This window comes from Emys orbicularis, chromosome 12 (genome assembly GCF_028017835.1).
Source record: "Emys orbicularis isolate rEmyOrb1 chromosome 12, rEmyOrb1.hap1, whole genome shotgun sequence".
Classification (NCBI taxonomy): domain Eukaryota; kingdom Metazoa; phylum Chordata; order Testudines; family Emydidae; genus Emys; species Emys orbicularis.
Genome location: NC_088694.1, coordinates 18784895 through 18807279, shown reverse-complemented (window position 1 = coordinate 18807279; position 22385 = coordinate 18784895). Strand labels below are relative to the sequence as shown.

Here is a 22385-nt window from a genome sequence, read left to right as displayed (position 1 = left end):
CCATTGGAATTATGGGTTGAGATCGCAATGCCCGAATGATGCAAAGCAGTGCCGCGGGGGGTTCTGGGTACATTGCGTCACGCACCTCCCCCGCCGTCACAGCAACGGCAGACAATAGATTCGCGCCTTTTTACCTGGGTTACCTGTGCAGACAACATACCACGCCAAGCATGGAGCCCGCTCAGCTCAGCTCACCGTCACCATATGTCTTCCGGGTGCCGGCAAACGTGTGACTGCATTGCTAAACAGCAGCAGCAGATTACTGCCTTTTGGCGGTAGACGGTGCAGCATGAGTAGTAGCCTTCATCGGCGCTCGGGATGCTGGTAGCTGTGGGGCTGGCAGCCGTAGGGCTGCATTGCACCAGCCCCTTGCCTTTTGGCAGTAGATAGTTTATTACGACTGGTAACCGTCCTGTCAGTATTGTCTGCTGAGCATCCAGAAGAGGCCGAGGGCAATCTGGGTGCTCAGCAGATCTGAAAGAAGAGCTTTCCTCAGGTCTGAAAGCAAGTAAATTTAGAGGTTGCCTGAAATGCTCATAGATTATTGTAGCCTGAGCGCCTTTACCGAGCCTTCTGGCTACTGTACAGCAGCAACCCCTTGCCTTTAACCGTCCTCGTTGGACAATGATGGTTACCAGTCGTAGTATACTATTTGCTGCCAAGTATTGTCTGCTAAGCACCCAGAAAAGGCCGAGGGCGATCTGGGTGCTGGCAGACATGTGGCTGGCACACGTGGGGCTACATTGCTACACAGCAGCAACCCCTTGCCTTTAACCGTCCTCGTTGGACAATGATGGTTACCAGTCGTAGTATACTATTTGCTGCCAAGTATTGGCTGCCAAGCACCCAGAAAATGCCGAGGGCTATCAGTCATGCTGCACTGTCGTCTTAAGATGTAAAAAATAGATTTGTGTTTTATTCATTTCCTTCCCCCCTCCCTCCGTCAAATCAACGGCCCGCTAAACCCAGGCTTAGGAGTTCAATCTCTGGGGGGGGGGGGCATTCTGTGTGACAGTTGTTTGTATTTCTCCCTGATGCACAGCCACCTTTCTTGATTTTAATTCCCTGTACCTGTACGCCATGTCGTCAGTCGCCCGCCCCTCCCTCCCTCCCTCCCCTGGTCTTTAGATACTAGTTTCGCGCCTTTTTTCAGACCAGACGCCATAGCTAGCACTAGGATCATGGAGCCCGCTCAGATCACCGCGGCAATTATGAGCACTATGAACACCACGCGCATTGTCCTGGAGTATATGCAGAGCCTGGACATGCCAAAGCAAAACCAGGAGGACCAGCTGAGGAGGAGGAGGCGATTGCAGCGCGGCGACGATAGTGATGAGGAAATTGACATGGACCTCTCACAAGGCACAGGCCCCAGCAATGTGGAAATCATGGTGTTACTGGGGCAGGTTCATGCCATGGAACGCCGATTCTGGGCCCGGGAAACAAGCACAGACTGGTGGGACCGCATCGTGTTGCAGGTCTGGGACGATTCCCAGTGGCTGCGAAACTTTCGCATGCGTAAGGGCACTTTCATGGAACTTTGTGACTTGCTTTCCCCTGCCCTGAAGCGCCAGAATACCAAGATGAGAGCAGCCCTCACAGTTGAGAAGCGAGTGGCAATAGCCCTGTGGAAGCTTGCAACGCCAGACAGCTACCGGTCAGTCGGGAATCAATTTGGAGTGGGCAAATCTACTGTGGGGGCTGCTGTGATCCAAGTTGCCAGGGCAATGAGAGGCCTGGTGATATCAAGGGTAGTGACTCTGGGAAACGTGCAGGACATAGTGGATGGCTTTGCTGCAATGGGATTCCCAAACTGTGGTGGGGCGATAGACGGAACCCATATCCCTATCTTGGCACCGGCGCACCAAGCCACCGAGTACATAAACCGCAAGGGGTACTTTTCAATGCTGCTGCAAGCCCTGGTGGATCACAAGGGACGTTTCACCGACATCAACGTGGGCTGGCCGGGAAGGGTACATGATGCTCGCGTCTTCAGGCACTCTCTTCTGTTTCGAAAGCTGGAGGAAGGGACTTTCTTCCCGGACCAGAAAATAACCATTGGGGATGTTGAAATGCCTATCGTGATCCTTGGGGACCCAGCCTACCCCTTAATGCCATGGCTCATGAAGCCATACACAGGCAGCCTGGACAGGAGTCAGGACCTGTTCAACTACAGGCTGAGCAAGTGCCGAATGGTGGTGGAATGTGCATTTGGGCGTTTAAAAGCGCGCTGGCGCAGCTTACTGACTCGCTGTGACCTCAGCGAAAAGAATATCCCCATTGTTATTGCTACTTGCTGTGCGCTCCACAATATCTGTGAGAGTAAGGGGGAGACATTTATGGCGGGGTGGGAGGTAGAGGCAAATCGCCTGGCCGCTGATTACGCGCAGCCAGACACCAGGTCGGTTAGAGCAGCACAGCAGGGCGCGGTGCGCATCAGAGAGGCTTTGAAAACTAGTTTTGTGACTGGGCAGGATATGGTGTGAAACTTCTGTTTGTTTCTCCTTGATGAAATCGCAGCCCCCCCCCCACGCACCCGGTTAACTCTACTACCCTGTAAACCAAGCACCCCAACCTCCCCTCCCCTCTTCAAGCACCACTTGCAGAGGCAATAAAGTCATTGTTACTTCACATTCATGCATTCTTTATTAATTGAGCACACAACTAGGGGGATAATTGCAAAGGTAGCCCGGGATGGGTGGGGGAGGAGGGAAGCAGCACACAACTAGGGGGATAATTGCAAAGGTAGCCCGGGATGGGTGGGGGAGGAGGGAAGGAAAAGGACACACTGCACTTTAAAACTTTAAAACTTATTGCTGTGGAAATCATCTAGGGTGGAGTGATTGGGTGGCCGGAGGCCCCCCCACCGTGTTCTTGGGCGTCTGGGTGAGGAGGCAATGGGACTTGGGGAGGAGGGCTGGTGGTTACAGAGGGGCTGTAGCGGCGGTCTCTGCTCCTGCTGTTGGTTACAGAGGGGCTGTAGCGGCGGTCTCTGCTCCTGCTGCCTTTCCTGCAGCTCAACCATACGCAGGAGCATATCACTTTGATGCTCCAGCAGCCGGAGCATCGACTGTTGCTTTCTGAGTACAAGCTGACGCCACTTCTCCTCTTCAGCCCGCGTTTCAGCACGCAACCTCTGCTCTTCAGCCCGCGACTTCTCCTCTTCAGCCCGCCACCTCTCCTCTCGCTCATATTGGGCTTTTTTAAAATCAGTCATTGACTGCCTCCACGCATTCTGCTGTGCTCTGTCAGCGTGGGAGGCAGTCTGTAGTTCAGTGAACATTTCGTCACGTGTCCTTCGCTTCCTTCTTCGAATATTCACTAGCCTCTGTGAAGGTGAAACATTTGCAGCTGGTGGAGGAGAAGGGAGAGTTGTTTAAAAAAGATACATTTTTGAGAACAATGGGTACACTCTTTCACGTTAGATTTTGCTGTTCACATCACACAGCACATGTGCTTTCGTTACAAGGTCGCATTTTTCCTCTTATATTGAGGGACTGCCGGTTTGGTGTGAGAGATCACTCACGCAGTGCCAGGCCACAGATTTCAGCTTGCAGGCAGCCATGGTAAGACACAGTCTTTGGGCTTTTTTAACCTTGTTAACAAGTGGGGATGGTTTAAAACAGTACTGCTCTCATTAACCATACCAAGCACCCGTTGGGTTGGCCATTTAAAATGGGTTTGCAATGTAAAAGGAGGGGCTGAGGTTTAAGGTTTAACATGCAGCACAAACCCAACTAACTCCCCTCCCCCACACACCCAATTCTCTGGGTTGGTCACTTCACCCCTCCCCCCCACCGCGTGGTTAACAGCGGGGAATATTTCTGTTCAGCAGAGCAGGAAGGGGCACCTCTGAATGTCCCCTTAATAAAATCGCCCCATTTCAACCAGGTGACCGTGAATGATATCACTCTCCTGAGGATAACAAAGAGCGATAAGGAATGGATGTTGTCTGCATGCCAGCAAACACCGGGACCATACGCTGCCATGCTTTGTTATGCAATGATTCCAGACTACGTGCTACTGGCCTGGCGTGGTAAAGTGTCCTACCATGGCGGACGGGATAAGGCAGCCCTCCCCAGAAACCTTTTGCAAAGGCTTTGGGAGTACATGAAGGAGAGCTTTCTGGAGATGTCCCTGGAGGATTTCCGCTCCATCCCCATACACGTTAACAGACTTTTCCAGTAGCTGTACTGGCCGCGATTGCCAGGGCAAATTAATCATTAATCATTAAACACGCTTGTTTTTAAACCATGTGTAATATTTACAAAGGTACACTCACCAGAGGTCCCCTGTGTGCCCACAGGGTCTTGGGTGAGTTCGGGGGTTACTGGTTCCAGGTCCAGGGTGACAAACATATCCTGGCTGTTGGGGAAACTGGTTTCTCCGCTTCCTTGCTGCTGTGAGCTATCTATGATGTTCTCTCCATCCTCATCTTCCTCGTCCGCCGAACCCGCTTCCCTGTCTCCAGAGAGGGACTGATAGCACACGCTTGGGCTACTGGTGGCTGCACCCCCTAGAATGGCATGCAGCTCCTCGTAGTAGCGGCATGTTTGCGGCTCAGCCCCGGACCTTCCGTTTGCGTCTCTGGCTTTGTGGTAGGCTTGCCTTAGCTCCTTAATTTTCACGCGGCACTGCTGTGCGTCCCTGTTATGGCCTCTGTCCTTCATGGCCTTGGAGATCTTTTCTAATGTTTTGCCATTTCTTTTACTGTTTCGGAGTTCGGCCAGCACTGCTTCATCTCCCCAGATGGCGATCAGATCCCGTACCTCCCGTTCGGTCCAGGCTGGAGCTCTTTTGCGATCCTGAGACTGGGACTGGGACTCCATCACGGTTACCTGTGCTGATGAGCTCTGCATGGTCACCTGTGCTCTCCACGCTGAGCAAACAGGAAATGAAATTCAAACGTTCGCGGGGCTTTTCCTGTCTACCTGGCCAGTGCATCTGAGATGAGAGTGCTGTCCAGAGCGGTCACAATGAAGCACTGTGGGATAGCTCCCGGAGGCCACTAATGTCGAATTCCGTCCTCACTACCCAATTCCGACCCCCATAAGGCCGATTTTATCGCTAATCCCCTCGTCGAGGTGGTGTAAAGAAACCGGTTTAAAGGGCCCTTTAAGTCGAAAGAAAGGGCTTCGTCGTGTAAACGTGTCCAGGCTTAAGTCGACTTAACGCAGCTAAAGTCGACCTAAACTCGTAGTGTAGACCAGGCCTCAGTGAAACAACCCTGCAATTTAGGCTTATCTGTCACCTATCACAGAGCACAGAATGGTACAGCCAGAACTCAGTGTCACAATAAAATGTCCTCTTTGATTTAAAGGAGTGATTTTTAGTGTCCAGCAATCTTACATAGTGAATGGCACGTAGACCAGTAAAAATTGGCTTTGTCATGAAAATATTACTCCAAATTTGCATACACCAATACTGTGTGCATGTACATTCACAGTAATTGTGTGTACAAATTGGATGTGCAGTTGTTCACCTACATTGTATGGCAACCGGGACCTATATTTACACTCTGTTGTTTTCCAGTGGGTTGTTTATATGATGAATGGATGTAGCTACATGGTACAGAGTACTATGGAAGCCTCATAGGGAAGGCAGTTCTCCCCACACAGAAAAGCTTCACTCAGAGGAGCAGGGCCAGATTAACTCTCCTGTGGGCCCGGGGCTATTAGATTTTGTGGGGCTCCGGGTTTGGAGTGGGGGAGTGGGTTCAGGGCTGTGGCAGGGGATTGGGGTGTGGGAGGGGGTGCAGCTCCAGCTGGGGGGGGTGAGCTCTGGGGTGGAGCCAGGGATGGGACAGGTGGCTGGGGTGCAGCAGGAGGTTTGGGGTGCGGGCTCTGGGGGGGAGTTTGGGTGCAGGAGGGGGCTTTGGGCTGGGGTAGGGGGTTGGGGTGCAGGAGGAGGTGTGGGGTGCAGGCTCCAGCTGGGAGGCGCTTACCTCAGGCAGCTCCTGGTCGGCAGTGCAGCAGGGCTAAGGCAGGATCCCTGCCTGCCCTGACTCCACACTGCTCTGCTCCCCAAGGTGGCCAACACGTCCGGCCCCTAGGCAGAGGAGCCAGGCCGCTCTGCGCGGGGCACGCTGCCCGTGCCCACAGGCACTGCCCCCGCAGCTCCCATTGGCCAGGTACCTGGCCAATGGGAGCTGTGGCACCGGCGCCCAGGGGCGGGGGCAGAGATTCCCTGAATGCCCTCGCCTAGGGGCTGCAGGAGCACATCTGCGAGCTGGCACTCGCGGTGCCAGCCCTAGGGGGCGCGTCGAGGCTTAGGGACTGGTGTCCGGCCCACGGTGTGGAGACTTGCCGTGGGCTGGATGAAAAGAAGCAGCGGGCCACATCTGGCCTGCGGGACCCCTCCTTAGCCCGAGGCCCTGGGCTGCAGCCCCTAAAGCCTCTGAATTAATCCGGCCCTGGAGAAGAGGCCTTATGTCATTTGGGATTGTAGTTTATGCTTTGCAAAGCATTGAAAGAATGGGACACTTTCAGGCTGTTTTATTAGCCTATAAGCAGGCTCTACTGCATAGCAAATCCAAGTATGAGTGCACATATATATAAATGATAAACTGGATTTTACCTTAAGTAAATTAGTGCAAACAATCCTTGCCTGTTCTGAGAGTATATGGGAAAGCAATCTGCTAACAGCATCTCTTTTCATCCTGCAACAAGCCCGAGCCCAAAAGATCTCTGCTGCTTTTCACATATTTCTCATATGCTTAGGGAAATTAAGCCAAAGTAATTTTGGGAAGTGAATTAAGCTAAATTAAAATAAAATGTCACTTTACTTCTGAATGAGCGCATCCACACAGGAGTTTAACGTGCTTTAAATTCTCTTTAGTTGATTTGACTTAACTTCCTGCATAGACAAGGCCTTTGTCATCTTTCCTATATGCCATACCCATTTTATTCTCTTCTTCTGGGCTCTGCTTGGGCAGCGTTAAAGAGATTTTGGTGGAGAATGTTTATGACCATGCGTTGTAAGCAGCCACTGCTCTTTCATTCCACTGTTAATTCTTTTCTTGTTCTAAAACAGGTTCAAAGCCCGGTATTAACATATAATGCCAAACAATCAGAAAGGTCTATATCAGAATTACCTTCTTTAGGATTTGAGTATTTCTGCAGACAGATAGTTGCATTAGCATCTGTGTTTCAGTAAGCCAGGCATGCATAGTGATTCAGTGCCCAGTTGTGATTTTCATGTAGAGGACAATCCTGTTTTTCTCTGTGTTCAAGGTAGTTCTAAGATTCTCACAGTGAATGGGTGGTAGTAACCAACATGTACGATGTCTTCATCAGAAGGCATTTTCACTGTTTGTGCCCCATAAATTCCTCATTGTTTTCAGAGATGTGTAGAAACTAGCCATGAAGAGCAGGGTTGGATAGCTCAGTGGTTTGAGCATTGGCCTGCTAAACCCAGGGTTGTAAGTTCAGCCCTTGAGGGGGCCATTTAAGGATCTGGGGCAAAATCAGTACTTGGTCCTGCTAGTGAAGGCAGGGGACTGGACTTGACGACCTTTCAAGGTCCCTTCCAGTTCTATGAGATAGGTATATCTCCATATATTATATGGGAGCAGTGCTGGGCTCCACACCTCTGGCAATCTTGTTAGTTTTTCATGCCTGAAAATAGGTTTTTCTTGTCAAAATTAATGGACCAAAATTTTCACCCCATTAATCCCCATATAGGATCAGTAGTTGTATCCAATTGCACATGGAAAACCATACCTTTTATTGTACAGATCTGGCATTATCACACGAGGTGTTTAAAACCGTCAGATGCACAACTGTAAAATGCACATGCAATTACATACCTGCATTTGTATAAAAAATGGCCCTCTATGTCAGTCTGCCTAATTTGCTTGTATAAGTGTGTGTTGGGGGGCTGATGGAGAGTTGTGCATGCAAATAGGTGTACCCACAAATTCAGCAGGAGTGGTAATGGGAATTGACTGAAGATTTAGCCCAACAAATAAATTAGCACACCACAAATTGATAGGTATTACCAGAAAACCGGTAGGGCAAGAAGAGATTTATTCCTCCTCCTCCTGTGCTTTACCAGCTGCCTCCATTACTCTCCAGCAACATCTGGTGTCCCTCTTCCCCCACCCCCTTCACTTGTTTCTAAACCCTGTTGGAAGGAACCTTGTATTATATAATTGCACTAACACTCTTTCCCGTTTCTTCCTCCTCCTCTTTCCCCTGCTTCCCCCCCCCACCAGCACATATAACTTCTCAGCAGATGGCTTTCACAGTTCAACTGCTGGTGCAAATCTATGTCTGGGCTCTGGAGTTCATGGGGGAGTTGACTGGATGAGGAAATTAGCATTCCGCTACCGTCGGGTGAAAGAGATGTACAATACCTACAAAAACAATGTAGGAGGTGAGTGTCTCCAGCCAGGGAATGGCCCCTTTCGTCTTTCAAAAAAACCTCTCTCTGTTCAGCAGGATAAACACTACAAGGTAGGTGTGTAGCAAGCAGCATACTTAGGGCACCTTGATCTTTGGAGAACTGAACTGCTAGGCAAGTGTTTCAGCAGAATTCAGCAGTGTTATCCTTAAATAACAATGGTCATGACAGAATAGCCTAGGCACTCCAAAAACAAGGAGCAAACTCATTTGTTATAGGGGGAAGTGCAGTCTAATGGTCAGAGCAAGGGACTGGGAATCAAGACTGCTCCTTATCCTGTTCCCATCTCTGACACATTGTAACAGGGTGGGTAAGTTGCAGCCTGTCTACACTAGAGTTTTCCCATGTGCAGACTGGGGCTAATACCTAGCTCACATAGGTGTGTTGTGAGGCTTGGTTAGCATTTGCCAAGTTCTCTGAGGTCCCGTGAAAGGCATTAGAGATAGTGGACCAAGCTACAAAATCTGGATCTAGATTTCACACGCCCTTCCCAAGGTCAGGAGTTGATCAGACAAGAGGTTGTGGTTCAGGCCTATCTCTAATTAGCAGGAAATGAAATATTGCTGCTCCTAAGAGGGCTCTGTAAAGTTCTGTGTTCCCCATGCCTGTTCCCCTGTACACGAGAGGAGAAATCAAGCCCTGCTTTAAGAGCCTTACACACAGCGTGCTGTGTCTACTCTAAATGAAATTATTGTAAGGTCTTTCAGGAGGGGCTAATTTCTGTTCTCTATTGTACAGGGCCTAGCACATTCAGCACTCCAATAATAATGGCCTAGGCACTAATTCCCTAACCCATGGCAATAGGTTAATTAAAAAAAAAATTTTTTTAATGTACATTTCATTCACGCTGATATTTGTGCATCTAATTAAAGGGCACCCCATCTCCAAAGTCCTTGGGATCCCTAACAAGTACAATTAAAACCACATATCTTTGCCAAAAGAAAGCTGTGTGACACAATAAATTAACACCAGAGCTGGTGCAGAAAACATTATGTTCATCACCTCCCCAAACAAACAATAAATAAAACACAAACGCACCCTTCAAACAACCTAAAACCAATATCTCGAGTCTCACACAGAGGGATGCATAGATAAGCTCTGGTGTACATGGAAGGAAAGAGTATTCCTTAGTCACAGTTCCCTATCCCACATCTCATCAAAATGATATCACAAGACAATGGGATGGTCTAGCCTCCTTGATCTCACAGCATCTGATTTAGCTAACCCAGTTTCTCTCTTAGGCTGGGCTGGGATTTTGTCAGCACAAGTGTCTCAGAACTAGAACCAGAACAACATATAACCAAAAATAATAATATTCCTAAAGGTATTTTAAATATTTGCCTTTTACGTATTTAGTGGGAATAATGACCTTCCCATATATACTGGGAATAACGACCTTGTGGACAGATTTTCAGGGGGATTAATGACCAGCAGGACCCAACAGTCATCTGTTTCTGCTCAGACCTCTATCCCCTCCGCACTGGTCGTTAATTCTCAGGAAATGCCCGGCACCTCAATCATTATTGCTTAGTTCTATGGGAAATTTCAGAAAAGTATTCTAACTGAGCCATGCAAATTGCTAACCACAGAGACAGAGCCGAGCAAAATACTGGCTAAATATGCCAGTGCTAACTACCACATCAGTGAATGTATTTCAGAGAAGGTTTCTCCATACAACAGGCCCTTAGTCATGAAACACTTTGCACAGCAGCCATCTAGAGGTTCAGTGGGTTGAAGAAGAGGAAACCAGTGACAGATTAAAGCCCCTCAACTCATGACTTGTGCAGAAGAGACTGGGGTCAAGATTGGAGGGGGAATGAGGGAAGTGGATGAATAGGAGTGAGAAACATTGGGGGCATTCAGGGCATCATCTACTTTGAAGTGATGTCCAAAAAGAAGGCTAGCAGCAGGTTCAAGAGGGAGAAGGGAAGGGGACTCAGGGCAGAGCCTTGAAACACTCCATAGCAGCAGGATTAGTAGGAGTCTCCACCAGGAATGAAAGAGGAGCAGCTTGAGAGGTAGGATTCAAACATGGCCAGGAGAGAGCAGGAGGCCCTTTGGTATACTGTGTACTAAGCTGTGCAAGACATTCCCTTTCCGTGCAGCTACAAATAATGTTGCTTAATTTCCCTGCTTGCAGGTTTAATAGGAGCTCCTAAGAGGGAAACCTGGCTGCAGTTAAGAGCAGAACTGGAAGCTCTGACTGATCTCTGGCTCACTCATGCTCTCAAGGCTCTGAATTTGATACATTCCCGGTAAGAACAGCTTAAGGAATCACCTACATATGAGATCCAAGAGTTCTTTTGCTTCCCTTCTTTTCCTCCAAACAAACCAGGGCACGTTTATAGGATTTTGCTGGCCAAATCTGTGGGAGGCCCATCTGCACATGTTTTCCAGATTTGTATTATCCGGGGTAGGGGTGAGCTCAATCTGATACAAAGGACTAAACAAAAGAAAATCAGCTGGTTTTCCTGCCTTGCTGCTGGATACCCCATTTGTAGCATTCCCAGGAAGGTACTAAACAGATTTGCAGGAGACCAGTAAGAGGAAATAGAAGCACTACTAGCCCTGACTTAGTTCACCCAAGGGACCCAGTGTAAATGACATTGGAGATTTACCACCATTTAAAGCACCTCAGTGGTTGGCTGTGATATACACTGTAAGTCTCCGTCTTTGTCACTGGTTTGTTTTAAATTATTTCATTTCTCATAAATTAATAAAGAGATTGTACAAAAAACCTCAGTCATCTTCCATCACATAATCACCAACTTCTCTGGCGCTTTCTCCGGTTGCATCCTGCCCTGTGCTCCCAGAACAGAGGCTAACAGGAGAAAAGGACACAGATTGCCTCACTCACTGCAATTCCAACTATCCACTTTGTTTTCTAGGCCTAACTGTGTAAACGTGTTGGTCACCACAACTCAGCTCATACCAGCTCTTGCTAAAGTGCTGCTATATGGACTGGGCACAGTCTTCCCCATTGAAAACATCTACAGTGCAACAAAGACAGGTAAGAGCAATACAGCTAAGGCCTTGTCTAAAGTGCAATTGGCTGTTTGTAACCAGGTTGTGGGCCTCGAATCTGATCCACTTACAGTGAGCACGGTTGAATTGTGTTCCTGCAGCTTTATTCACAACACAATTACATGATCCTCCTGTTGGTGCCTCCACATCTAACATACTAACTGCCCATGTTTGTATCAGTGCACCATGGGACGAATCAAGGTAGCTCTCCCATAGTGTCTCAGTGGGCGATACAGTGCCTAGGAGACATGCACACCCAGCAGCATTAGCAACCTGTGGGCCATATGTTCTGGGACACCCTATCTCACACATGAGAGGAAGGAATTCTAATCGAACTTGTTACATAAACATGGCTAAAGGTCCTGTTTACACTGCGGGGCTGGGCTGGACAGTGAACTGGACCCGTTATAGAAAAGCAACCATGGATCAAGATAGAAAAGCTGTTGTTATGTGCTGTGATTGCTAGCAGATATTAATGATATTGTTTGCTAACACAGACCATGTTTACAGCTATATCTGGTTACAATCTTTGAATGTAGACAGGGCCTAAGGAAGGAAGAATGATGGTCTTTTGGTTCAGGTGTTGGACTGAGAAACAGGAGATCCAGGATCAATTTCTGACTCTGCCACAGAATTTCCGTATGATCCAGGGCAAGTCACTTAGGCGCTCTGTGGTTCAGCTTCCCATCGCTAAATTGGGGCTAATAATACTCAACTACCTCACAGCAGTGCTGGGCAGATAAGCTCATTGTTTGCAAGGCTGAGACACTTGGTGAGCACCAAAAGAAATGCCTTTTCTAATAATGTTTGACAGTTGACTGAGAGCTCCTTTAAATCAAAGCATATGGACTCAACGCTGAGATACATAACTATGAATTTCATGGATCACACATCTGCACCACACAAGTATACATGCTGTTCCCACTAAACTCCTCCCTCTGCATGCACCAGGCTCAATATAAAACCTGTGATGGATTTTCTGGGGGGGGAAGACTTCTTTGATTGTTCCAAAGTCTTGGTCAGGAGTCTGGTGAGTTCATTCTTATAGTGACCAGAAGTAAAGATGCAGAGATTATAGAGAAAGCAGGATGGTCTAGTGTTCTGAGTATGTGACTAACAACCAGGGACTCCCAAGATCTCATCCTCTCTCTGCCATTGTGACTCACTGTGTGACCGTGGTCAGATCAATTAAATTAAAACTTTTAAAATTTAAAAAAGTTTGAGAATGTTGGCCTTAATCTCTGGGGGTCCCTGTTTCCCTGTATGTACAGAGGTGATGATCATTCTCTACTTCCCATGGTGCAGTGAAGATTAATGTTTCTAATTTGTTTTGTAAATGTATGTTAAGCAGCACTACTATATCATATTGCCACATCAGGAATGACCAGATAGTCCTATTTGCTTTCCCTTTGTGGGTAAAAATATGGATAAGAATGTGAATTTCAGCTTCTCACAACGCCACACTAACATCCAGCCAACAAGAATTATACGAGGCCTAATATCCAAAAAACCCTAACCTCCTCCAGAGGCTGTACAGCCCTTCTTCTTGCCCTTTTGTGATATTATTAATTATTTTTATATTGTGGTGAATACATACCCAGAAGCTCCCTGAACCTCTGACTTTCTCTTGTGGCTAGCACCTCTTAGGTTCTTGCACTCCCTCAAAATGACAAAGCTGTCCTGCCCCAATAGAACTAGCTTGCAAGGAAGGTTGAAAGTGGAAACTGTCAACAAACAACAACAAAACAAACAAAAAAGTTTTCATTAAAAAAAAAAAAATTGTGACCGAAAGCTGAAAGTTTTTCAGCTGAATACTATTTGACAAAAATTGAAATGTTTCTGCAGAAAGCAAATACTTTTCATGAAAAATCCTGTGTAATAGAAAGCCCAATTTTCTATCAGACAGTTTGGGTGGAAATTTTTTGGCCAGCCCTACTGGATAGCTCACAGTTGTCCTAGGTTGTTGGACTTAAACCCTAAATCATATTTGCCATGTTGCCAACGCCAAGTATTCACAAAACACTAAATTGATTTAAAAATCAAGAGATTTAAAAACTATAAATATTGGGTTATTTTTATTTGCAGTCTGATGTTTGAGCCTTCTTGGTTCAGATTTTCAAGCTTTTCTCTGCAACCATGAGCACTAGAAACTTTATTCTTTTTAAAATTAAAGCTGAGGTCTTCATGGTGGGGTAATGTGCACTACGGGGTGGGGGGTGATTTCTAAAGTGCACTAACATGTTGTGCATTAATTGTGTACAGCCTCCTGGTGCGCACTAAAGATTCCCTAATGCACTTTAACATAGTACTGATATATTAATGTGCACTAGGGAACCGTTAGTGCACACCAGCATGGTCTATACAGACCAATTATTGCACGTTAGTGCACTTTAGAAATCACACCCCCTGTAGTGCACATTACCCCACTGTTAGACAAGCCCTGAGATTCCCAGAGAATTGCATGTCTCCAGCAGCAGGGGCTTTAAGAAATACACCAAAAATCACAAGACTTGTGGTAAACACAAGGGAGTTGGCAACACTAGGTAGGTAAAGAAGATGCTGCTAGCTCGTGTGATGGCATCTCAGAGAATGTTGCCTAAGACTTAATTTGAGAACCAAATTACAAATGCAAAGAAACAAATGAAATCAGGCTCTGCCCCAGCCCTCACAGCTGAATTCCAGCCCGGCTGCCCAGTTCTCTTAGATAACGAACACTTCTTCTCTTTTGTTGCTCAGGGAAAGAGAGCTGTTTTGAACGGATAATGCAGAGGTTTGGGAGGAAAGCCGTGTATGTTGTAATAGGAGATGGTGTTGAAGAGGAACAGGGAGCAAAAAAGGTACAGTTGTATGTACAATTCCAGGTTCTTCGAGTTTTCAGTTCAATGGCTCTTTATTTAACTAAGCATTAAATGAAACTTCTTCCCCACCACGTTGTTTACAGCTCGGCTCTTTCCCCCGGTTGCAAATCCTCACATCACCCTGAGCAATTTCCTACTGCAAATCCCACTTCCATAGCCCTGGCAACCATTGCAACCTTTCAGGTGGTCTCAAGCACTGCTAGTTTCTATTACATGTTCCAGGAACTGTTCCTGATTAATAAAGATGGCATTAGACACATGAAACAAACCCCGCTTGTGTGATGTCAGCTGAAGCAACCATGGTGAATTCTGGAGTTTCTGATCTATATGCCACATTCTTATAATTTCCAAACTCCAGCAGAATTTCTCAGGAGTGATTTATCACAGCATATTAATATTCAGTGCTGTCATGGAGGCTTATGTTACAGTAAATAATGCCAAGGAGACTAATAGTGAGTGGCTACTTTTCTTTTATTAATGATTTTATGGAGCCATTTGATTAATTTTAACAAGCAAAAAAACAAACAAAAAAGTGGGGAGGCACATCAAATGCAAATAAAACAAAAATGGAAGGATCTGAAAGTGACATGATCAGGGATAATGAACCCAGAATCCTGAGAGTATTACATACTCATTGGACAGACACGGCCCTTTGTCACTGGCATCCTAAAGAGAGACTGCGGAGCAAGTGTTCTTTGCATCACATGCCAACTGACTGGGAAAGTCCAAGCAAGCCACAACCTGATTTTAGGTACCAGGTGAGACTTCCAATTAGGGATTAGCAGAACATTTCAGATACAGTAAGATGCGACCTAGACGTTTGCCCAGATTTCTAACTGAATCCAAAACTGATTTGTTTTTTAATTGAAGTTCAAAACATTTTGATTCTTCATTTTAAAAATATTTGTATGTCTCTTTTTCCTGCTTTCCACTGGCACCAGATGCCAAACTGCTGAAATATGGCATTCAACATGGGCTCTTGTGGGCTTTCCAGCCTATTAGGAAATGCCCTTCTCATCATGGCAGTGAGGACAGTCACTAATGGTGGTGGTGCTGCTGCTGTTGCTGCTGGGGTGGTGCAGTGGCTCTGAGCCCTGGCTGCCGGTACAGTATGTCTTTGGGGATGGAGCGTGCCCTTAAAGAGACAGACATCTCCCCCTTCTGAAAAGCTGTGGTGGAGGGGAGGCAGTTGAATTGGAGCTGTGCTTGTACCGCAGCTCTCATGTGCTACTGATGCAGGGTGGTGGGCACCCATGAAGGGGCTTGCAGCCATACGGGTGCTGCTCCCAGGCAATGCAGGGTGGGAGGACAGCTGAGCCAGAGGTGCCCTTACATACTCAGTGCCCTGTGTAGCTTGCCTGTATGATCCATGCCTAATAGCTGCTGTGGATATTATAAGAATAGTGAGAAGGAAAGATCATCCTGGTAACTGCATTTTGTGTGGACTGGAAGAGGGAGAGAGGAGAAGTGGGGATGCCAGAGAGAAGAGCTAACAATAGCATATCATGAGAAGATCCAGGGCTGGGCCAGGTTTATGGTGATGAGGAAGGATAGATTTGGAGGTGAGGTTGGGGGTACTAGTGTGATTTTCACGGTAGAAATAAAGATAAATAAGAGAACATGGCAGGGCATAGTCAGAGACTTTGGGCACAGGGAGGAAGAATCAAGGGTGCCATTCACTAAGGCTGTGCGAGTTTGGGTGAGGATGGTGGAGCTGTTGACAGAGAAGGGAAATCAAACTGCAAATCCTTGGATTACTGCCTGTGAGGGTTTCTGCCTATTAGTGGGGGTTGGAGTCCCTGAACAGTTCAGAGAAGAACCCCGGAGTCAGGAGGGTTCCTGAACTTTCTGTGGGGTAGAAACCTGATGGGAAATCTGCCATTGTTTTGGTTTCAACATGGCCAGAAACACCATTAGATCACGTCTTTCTCAGGGTGTCTTCCTGCTTCCCCCTGCAGCCCCATCTAAGACTCTTGTGCTCCGGGCATGACCATCCTGTGTAACCCAACTTCCCCTGGCCGGTTCCTAGGCTGAATGAGGAGGCAGGAAGCAACAGCCAGGCAAGGCTGGTCACATTGGGAGCACAGGCTCAGGGAGGAGGGGATCCCAGCAGGTGCAAGGTGGGTCAGCACTTGCTCTGTCCCCAGGGTCTCAACCCAGTCCTGCCTTGAAGCAGCCAGAAAACCTTTTCCTCCATGGCACATCAATTCCTGTCACCAACCAAAAAACTCTGGAAATTAGCCAGATTCCCAGGTGCTTAGCTGGTTCCTTAAGGGTTAAGAATCCCTCCAAGAAGAACCCAAAATGCATGGACTGAAAGTGAAGTGATAATAGCCTGCCGCTTTTGACAGCTCTGCACTATACTTCAAAGGTAGTGGGTCAGTGCACATGACTGCATCAAAGGCTACCAGGTTCCATGGCAGTATGAAGCAGCAGGAAGGTTCAGCAGCCTTCTACAGGCAGGGTTTCAAGAGGCCTCTTGCTAGTGTCTCCTGGTTTAATCAACTCTCCCATTAGGAGAACACATTCTTTGCTGGAGCTGTCACAGCCTTTGATTGATGACAATCATTAGTCAGGGCTGCTAGCTACACACCTGACTTTATACAAAAAACAGGGTGGGCAGAGAGCCTTTCACTGTTTTGCTGGCAGCACTGATAATATCTCCGTTTTAGTGAGTCGTTTTTCTTCACCTATCCACAAATGATAAATCTGCAAGAGCTGAACAGCAGGCGTGGCTGAGTGTCCAAGCTTTCTTCTCTTTAAAGAAAGGAAGATAGATAATTTAAGTGGAAGGGATTTTATATCCACCAGGGGTCTGAGGAAATGGGAGAGGAAATAACTTTTCCCCTATAAAGTGAAATTGCAGAGCAATGCACTGTAGTCACTTCAGATGCCCCTGTGTTTGCTTGCTGTGTGTAGTGTGAAGTGAACAAAGAAAGTGATAAATAGCTTCAAGGGAAGATTTTTTTTTTACTGATAGGCAACATAGCAGAGAGGAGCTTGAACTGTATTTAAGTAGAGAAGAGTGTAAATAGACACCATGTAAAATGAACATCTGGTGTCACTACAGTGTCCTAAGCAGGTAGTAGCCCTGGGAAAGAATCCTCTTCCTTCAACTATTTTGTCTGCTTGGGAAATGAGAATGTGTAATGTTAAGAAACCAGATTAAGGCTTTAGCTAGACACACAAGTTGCACCACTTTATCTGTATTGGTGCAGTTAAAGTGGTACAATCCCCCTAGTGACACAGTTAAACTTATTTCTATGCGGTAAGGCGAGTAAGCTAAACCAGTTAAGGCAGGCTCATACTTCTATAACCCACGCTGGGGATTGTACCGATATCACTATTTTGGCAGTAACTGACATCATTATACCAGTACAAAATGTGCATGAAGACCAGGCCTCAGTCTTTGGTACAAACCTAGGATGAGTGAACTGGTTTGGATAAGAAAAGAACCATCTCAAATCTTAGGCCACCCAGAGCAAATCAAAGAAGTTTGGATAAAGATCTGAATGTAACTTCCAAATCTTCTGAGAGTCACCCCTTTCAACTGAAGTGACCACAAAAACTACAGAGAATACTAAACACCAGTCACAATTGTCAAAACTGTACCTACAGAGTTACCAGAATATTAACCAGACCCACCTGGTGTTTGTACGTCACTTGTTTACTGGCACCCACAAATAGTTGGCATTTTTTTCTTTTGGAAACATAAATCTGGCTTTCAAAAGAGCATAGGCATAGTTTCCATTATTTTAAATGAGACATAATAAAATGAGGTGACTGCAAGAAGGTCACAGATAGCAAGATTTTCTAGATTTTAGCTGAATCCAGTAGAACCTCAGAGTTACGAACACCTCGGGAATGGAGGTTGTTCATAACTTGGAAATGTTGTAATTCTGAACAAAATGTTATGAGTGTTCTTTCAAAGTTTACAACTGAACATTGACTTCATACAGCTTTGAAACTTTACTATGCAGAAGAAAAATGCTGCTTTCCCTTTATTTTTTTAGTAGTTTACATTTAACACAGTAGTGTATTGTATTTGCCTTCTTTTAATTTTTTTCGTCTCTGCTGCTCCCTGATTGTGTACTTCCGGTTCCAAATGAGGTGTATGGTTGACTGGTCAGTTCATAACTCTGGTGTTCGTAACTCTGAGGTTCTACTGTATTTTTAAATGGGACATTTCAATAGAGAAGTACCTGCCAGGACTTAGACAATTGTATGGAGAGCAAGCATATTCAGAGTAATAATAGCAAATACTAAAAAATAAACAAGGGGTTTGGAAAAGGATACAGATGTTTATGCTTTAGGGCATAAGCCAACCTCTGACAAATGGGAGTCAGGAGGAAGCTTCCTTGGGGATGGGTTATCCTGTAGCTATTATGGGTAGTGGGATAGGCCTGCCCAGAACTAAAGGTTGCCCCTTCAACCACTGAACCCAGACCACAAATAAATGAAAAAACAGGAACGGAGTGAATGTCAAAGGTTAAAAAAGTAGAGCACCAGGAGGGCACACCAAGCCAAGAACCCTCCGACAGCACCCACTGCTCCTCAAAGGTGTCTGAAGAGTCAGTGGACACCACCCAGAGGACCTCCACTCAGAGGCATGACATAACAAGGGATCAGAAATAGGCCTCACAGTTGCAGAGCACACCCCCGTCCAGATTCCTCCTCCTGGTGTGATGGGTGGCCATCTTGGCCAGTGCCAGGAGGAGGCAGTCTCATGACTTCGTGGGGCCATGAATGGGGTGTGCATAAATGAGGAGGGGGGAGGGGGAAGTGCAGCCAGAACCTCAGAAGGCAGTTCTGGAATAGGGGTTACAACCTGAGACATGCTACATAGACATGTGCCAGGGTCTCCCTCTCTTCACAGAAAGGGCAGGTGTCGGGAGATGCCACGAAATGCACCAGCTCCACGGCCCTGCTCACGGCTCCACGAAGGAGCCACCAACTAATAACTCTGGCAGGCCGTGGAACAAGAGTGGAACAGCAGGTCCCCACCGGTTGGAGTAGGGGCAGGATGTCAGGGCGAGGAAGTAGATGGTATGAAGTACAAGTGTGTTCAGATTTTTTCTGGGTGCAGTTTGGCGACAGGCCCACTGGATATCATTCAGCCAACTCAGGTGGTTTGTGTTGAGAGGGACCAGAGAGGTTTGTGGGGCAGAGGCCAATGATGAGCTCCAGAGGGCCAGGGTGAGGGGTGGGCAAGGAGAACCTTCCTGCAAGACCCACTTGAGAAAAGTGAGAGAAGCTGGGGGCAAGGCTGCCTTCTCCTTCTGGAGCACACTAGGGGGGACATGTAGAGTGGGCAACCCCATGCGATAGCCAAGCACTGCAGTATCCTCCTAACTGTAGTCCAGGAGGTCTCAGATTCTGGTGGCACCAGCCAGGACCATTCTTTGATGTACCAAGTCAGACTCCACTACCTGCACATGAAGGTGTGGGTTGTATAGCAGGGGTCTGTTAGGAAATCTTCCCCCTCAGTGTGCGCTGCAGATCTGGCTGCTGAGATAGCTTCCAGGTCCTGAGGAGGACCTGGTAGAAGACTGGCAGCTCAGAGAGGTTGGGAGGGAGACCTCTCAGATGGAGAGAGAGAATTGCTGCTGGTCATTTCGGTACCCTCAGAAGTGGTGGAGGAAGGCGTGTGCGAGCACGCTCCATGACGGACTACGAGCACTGGAGTCTCCTTCAAAGGGAAAGGCATCAGAACATCTCTGTCCATCTCCACAGCTGGTCAGACACCCTGGCCTCCAGATCGATCCAATTCTCTAGCGTGGAGGGATCAGTGGCAGACAGGCACACATCAAGATAGAACAGTGGACCTGCACCTCCATTGGATGGTCTGGCGCGTGAGTGGGAGGAAGCCAGTCTGGCACCTGTCCCCAACCATCAGGCCAGAGCTCTTGACCCAGTTGACTTGGGGTGAAGGAGGCTGCTGAATAGATGGTTTGGCAAGTCTCCACCCATGCCAGGTCTCCTGGGTCCTGGGCCACGAGGAACACTTCATCGGTATATGCCAAGAGGTTATCCTATAACTGCCTGGTGCAAGGTTTCTTGCATCTTCCTCTGAAACAGCTGGTAGTGGGCTAGATGGACCCCTGGCCTGATCTATTATGGCAATTCCTATGTACCTACGGATTGCTGTGGGGTTTGTCTTTCCTGCAGAGTGAACTGTAATTGTTATAATACCAACTGCTTTATGGTTCATGCTTTTGATTATGTAAACAACTTCATTTTATTGCATAACTTCCTAGTCTATGGAGAGGTGGCAACACAAAGGTGGTTTTCGTGGCCTGGAGCATGGGTTATAGGAAAGGATTGCAGAGCTGTGTGGAGAATCTCATAGCACTTGTCTGTCATGTTGCTAAGGCACCTATTGCAATGGATTTTAGGCATCAGGAAGAAGCAGCAAGATTTTGTTTCGAAGAACATTATTATTCTAGAAACATTCACACTAAACCCAGTGGGAAAATGGGAAGTAAAGTTTGTAGTGTATAACAATACAAAATCTTTGCAGGCATCCAGAAACTTGCCCTGCCCCGCTTGTTTCCTCCAAAGCAGGACAGCATGTGAAAGTGCCTCACAAACTCAGGAAGTGCCTGCAATTTCCAGCACTTTGCAATGTTTTTAGTCTCTACAGACACACACACCTGCAGAGGGGACACCAAACCCCCCTCTTTTAATTTCTAAAATGATCCTTTATCTCTATAGCAATATTGTGAGTTGATGGCTAAGGGTGTAACACGTCCCATTGTTCAGGGTGCAAACTATGAAAGATCTTTTGATCCTTGTGTTTAAAAAATATATTTTGGTTTCTTTCCAGCACAACATGCCATTCTGGAGAATCTCCTGTCATGCTGACCTGGAGGCTCTCAGGCACGCCCTGGAACTTGAGTACTTGTAGCAGACCCCAACGTCTCAGCGCTGGGCAAGCTTCACTCAGAGAGACATCAGCTCAACCTATTCTTTGGTATTTTATATAACGGATCCTACAACAATTGCAGTCATCTTTCTTCAAGGGGAACCCATTGTATGGAAGCCTTTAAAAATCTGCATCAGGAAAGCAATGTATCAAATCCTTCTTCCATTGGATGGAGGGAAAAACCTTCAAATCATCCAGTGGGGATCCTGCAGTTTTATGGCTAAAATGGATTCTTAGAGCTGATACTGGACTCTTGACTGTTTTATTGCCATGTGAATGGCTTTGAAGCACACAAAAGACTAGAAGTCCTGGGTCTACTTGTCAGTTTTCTTGCTTTGAAAGGGGGGAAAAGGACACAGCATGGAATTCTGGGCATGCTCACTGGACTCTTCATTACATCATGTGGGACTTTCTGAAAATAAGAGTGAAATAGTTGGGGGTTTTTGTATTTTTTTAATTTATGAACTAATCTCATTACTCTGGTATTAAGCTCTGTATCTGTGTTTTTATCTTCTTTTGGGGGGGGAGGGCAGAGGGTCCTACAATTCTAATTTAATAGTTCTTTTCTCCACGATAAACTCTGTGGACAATCATATTGTGTACATTAGTATTGAGGACATTTGGGACTGTTGGTAAGAATTGTAGCTATGTTTTTTAAACCTGATCTAGATGGTATGTGGACTGTGCATGTGTCTAAACGGTGCCTTATGCTGCCATCTTGTTTTCAGTGGGTGGGGAGAAGTAGCTTGTGATGAATGAAAGGCATTAAATAAAACTACGTTTACATTTTGGGGGAATAGAACACCTGCCTTCTCTTCTCTCCATGCATCGTTGGACCTAGCAGATGTGTAGAATTCTTGCTTTCCCTCTGAGTTAGAGACGGAGTAGGAGAACTTAGATTGGAGATGCAAAGACTACAGTCTGTGGGAACTCCCTGTGATGGCAGGGAGCAAAAACAATCACCTGAATTATGTTAAGTGCTAGAGAACTTGGCCAACAAACAACATTTGTTCATCTATCAAGGGAAGATAAAGTGGAAGCAAATATTACAGCTCGGCACATTTATTTTTGACAAAAATATTTATGTAAATAAATGCATATGCAAATTAGATTCAGCCTACAAGCTCCTGCTGAGCTGCCTTGGCAACCCTCAATGTCAAACATTTTGGCTCCCT

The 22385-nt window shown here is 46.7% G+C and overlaps 1 protein-coding gene across 2 annotated transcripts in view; it reads left to right on the top strand.

Moving 5' to 3' along the window:
- EYA2 (EYA transcriptional coactivator and phosphatase 2) overlaps positions 1-21192 on the top strand; it is a 98721-nt gene extending 77529 nt beyond the window's left edge. For both annotated transcript variants that reach the window (XM_065414284.1, XM_065414283.1), the window contains 5 exons: positions 8216-8376; positions 10544-10658; positions 11292-11413; positions 14164-14264; positions 21112-21192. In XM_065414284.1, the coding sequence (XP_065270356.1) occupies positions 8216-8376; positions 10544-10658; positions 11292-11413; positions 14164-14264; positions 21112-21192 (580 nt within the window). The remainder of the gene's footprint in view (positions 1-8215; positions 8377-10543; positions 10659-11291; positions 11414-14163; positions 14265-21111) is intronic.
- The last annotated feature ends 1193 nt before the right edge of the window (positions 21193-22385 follow it).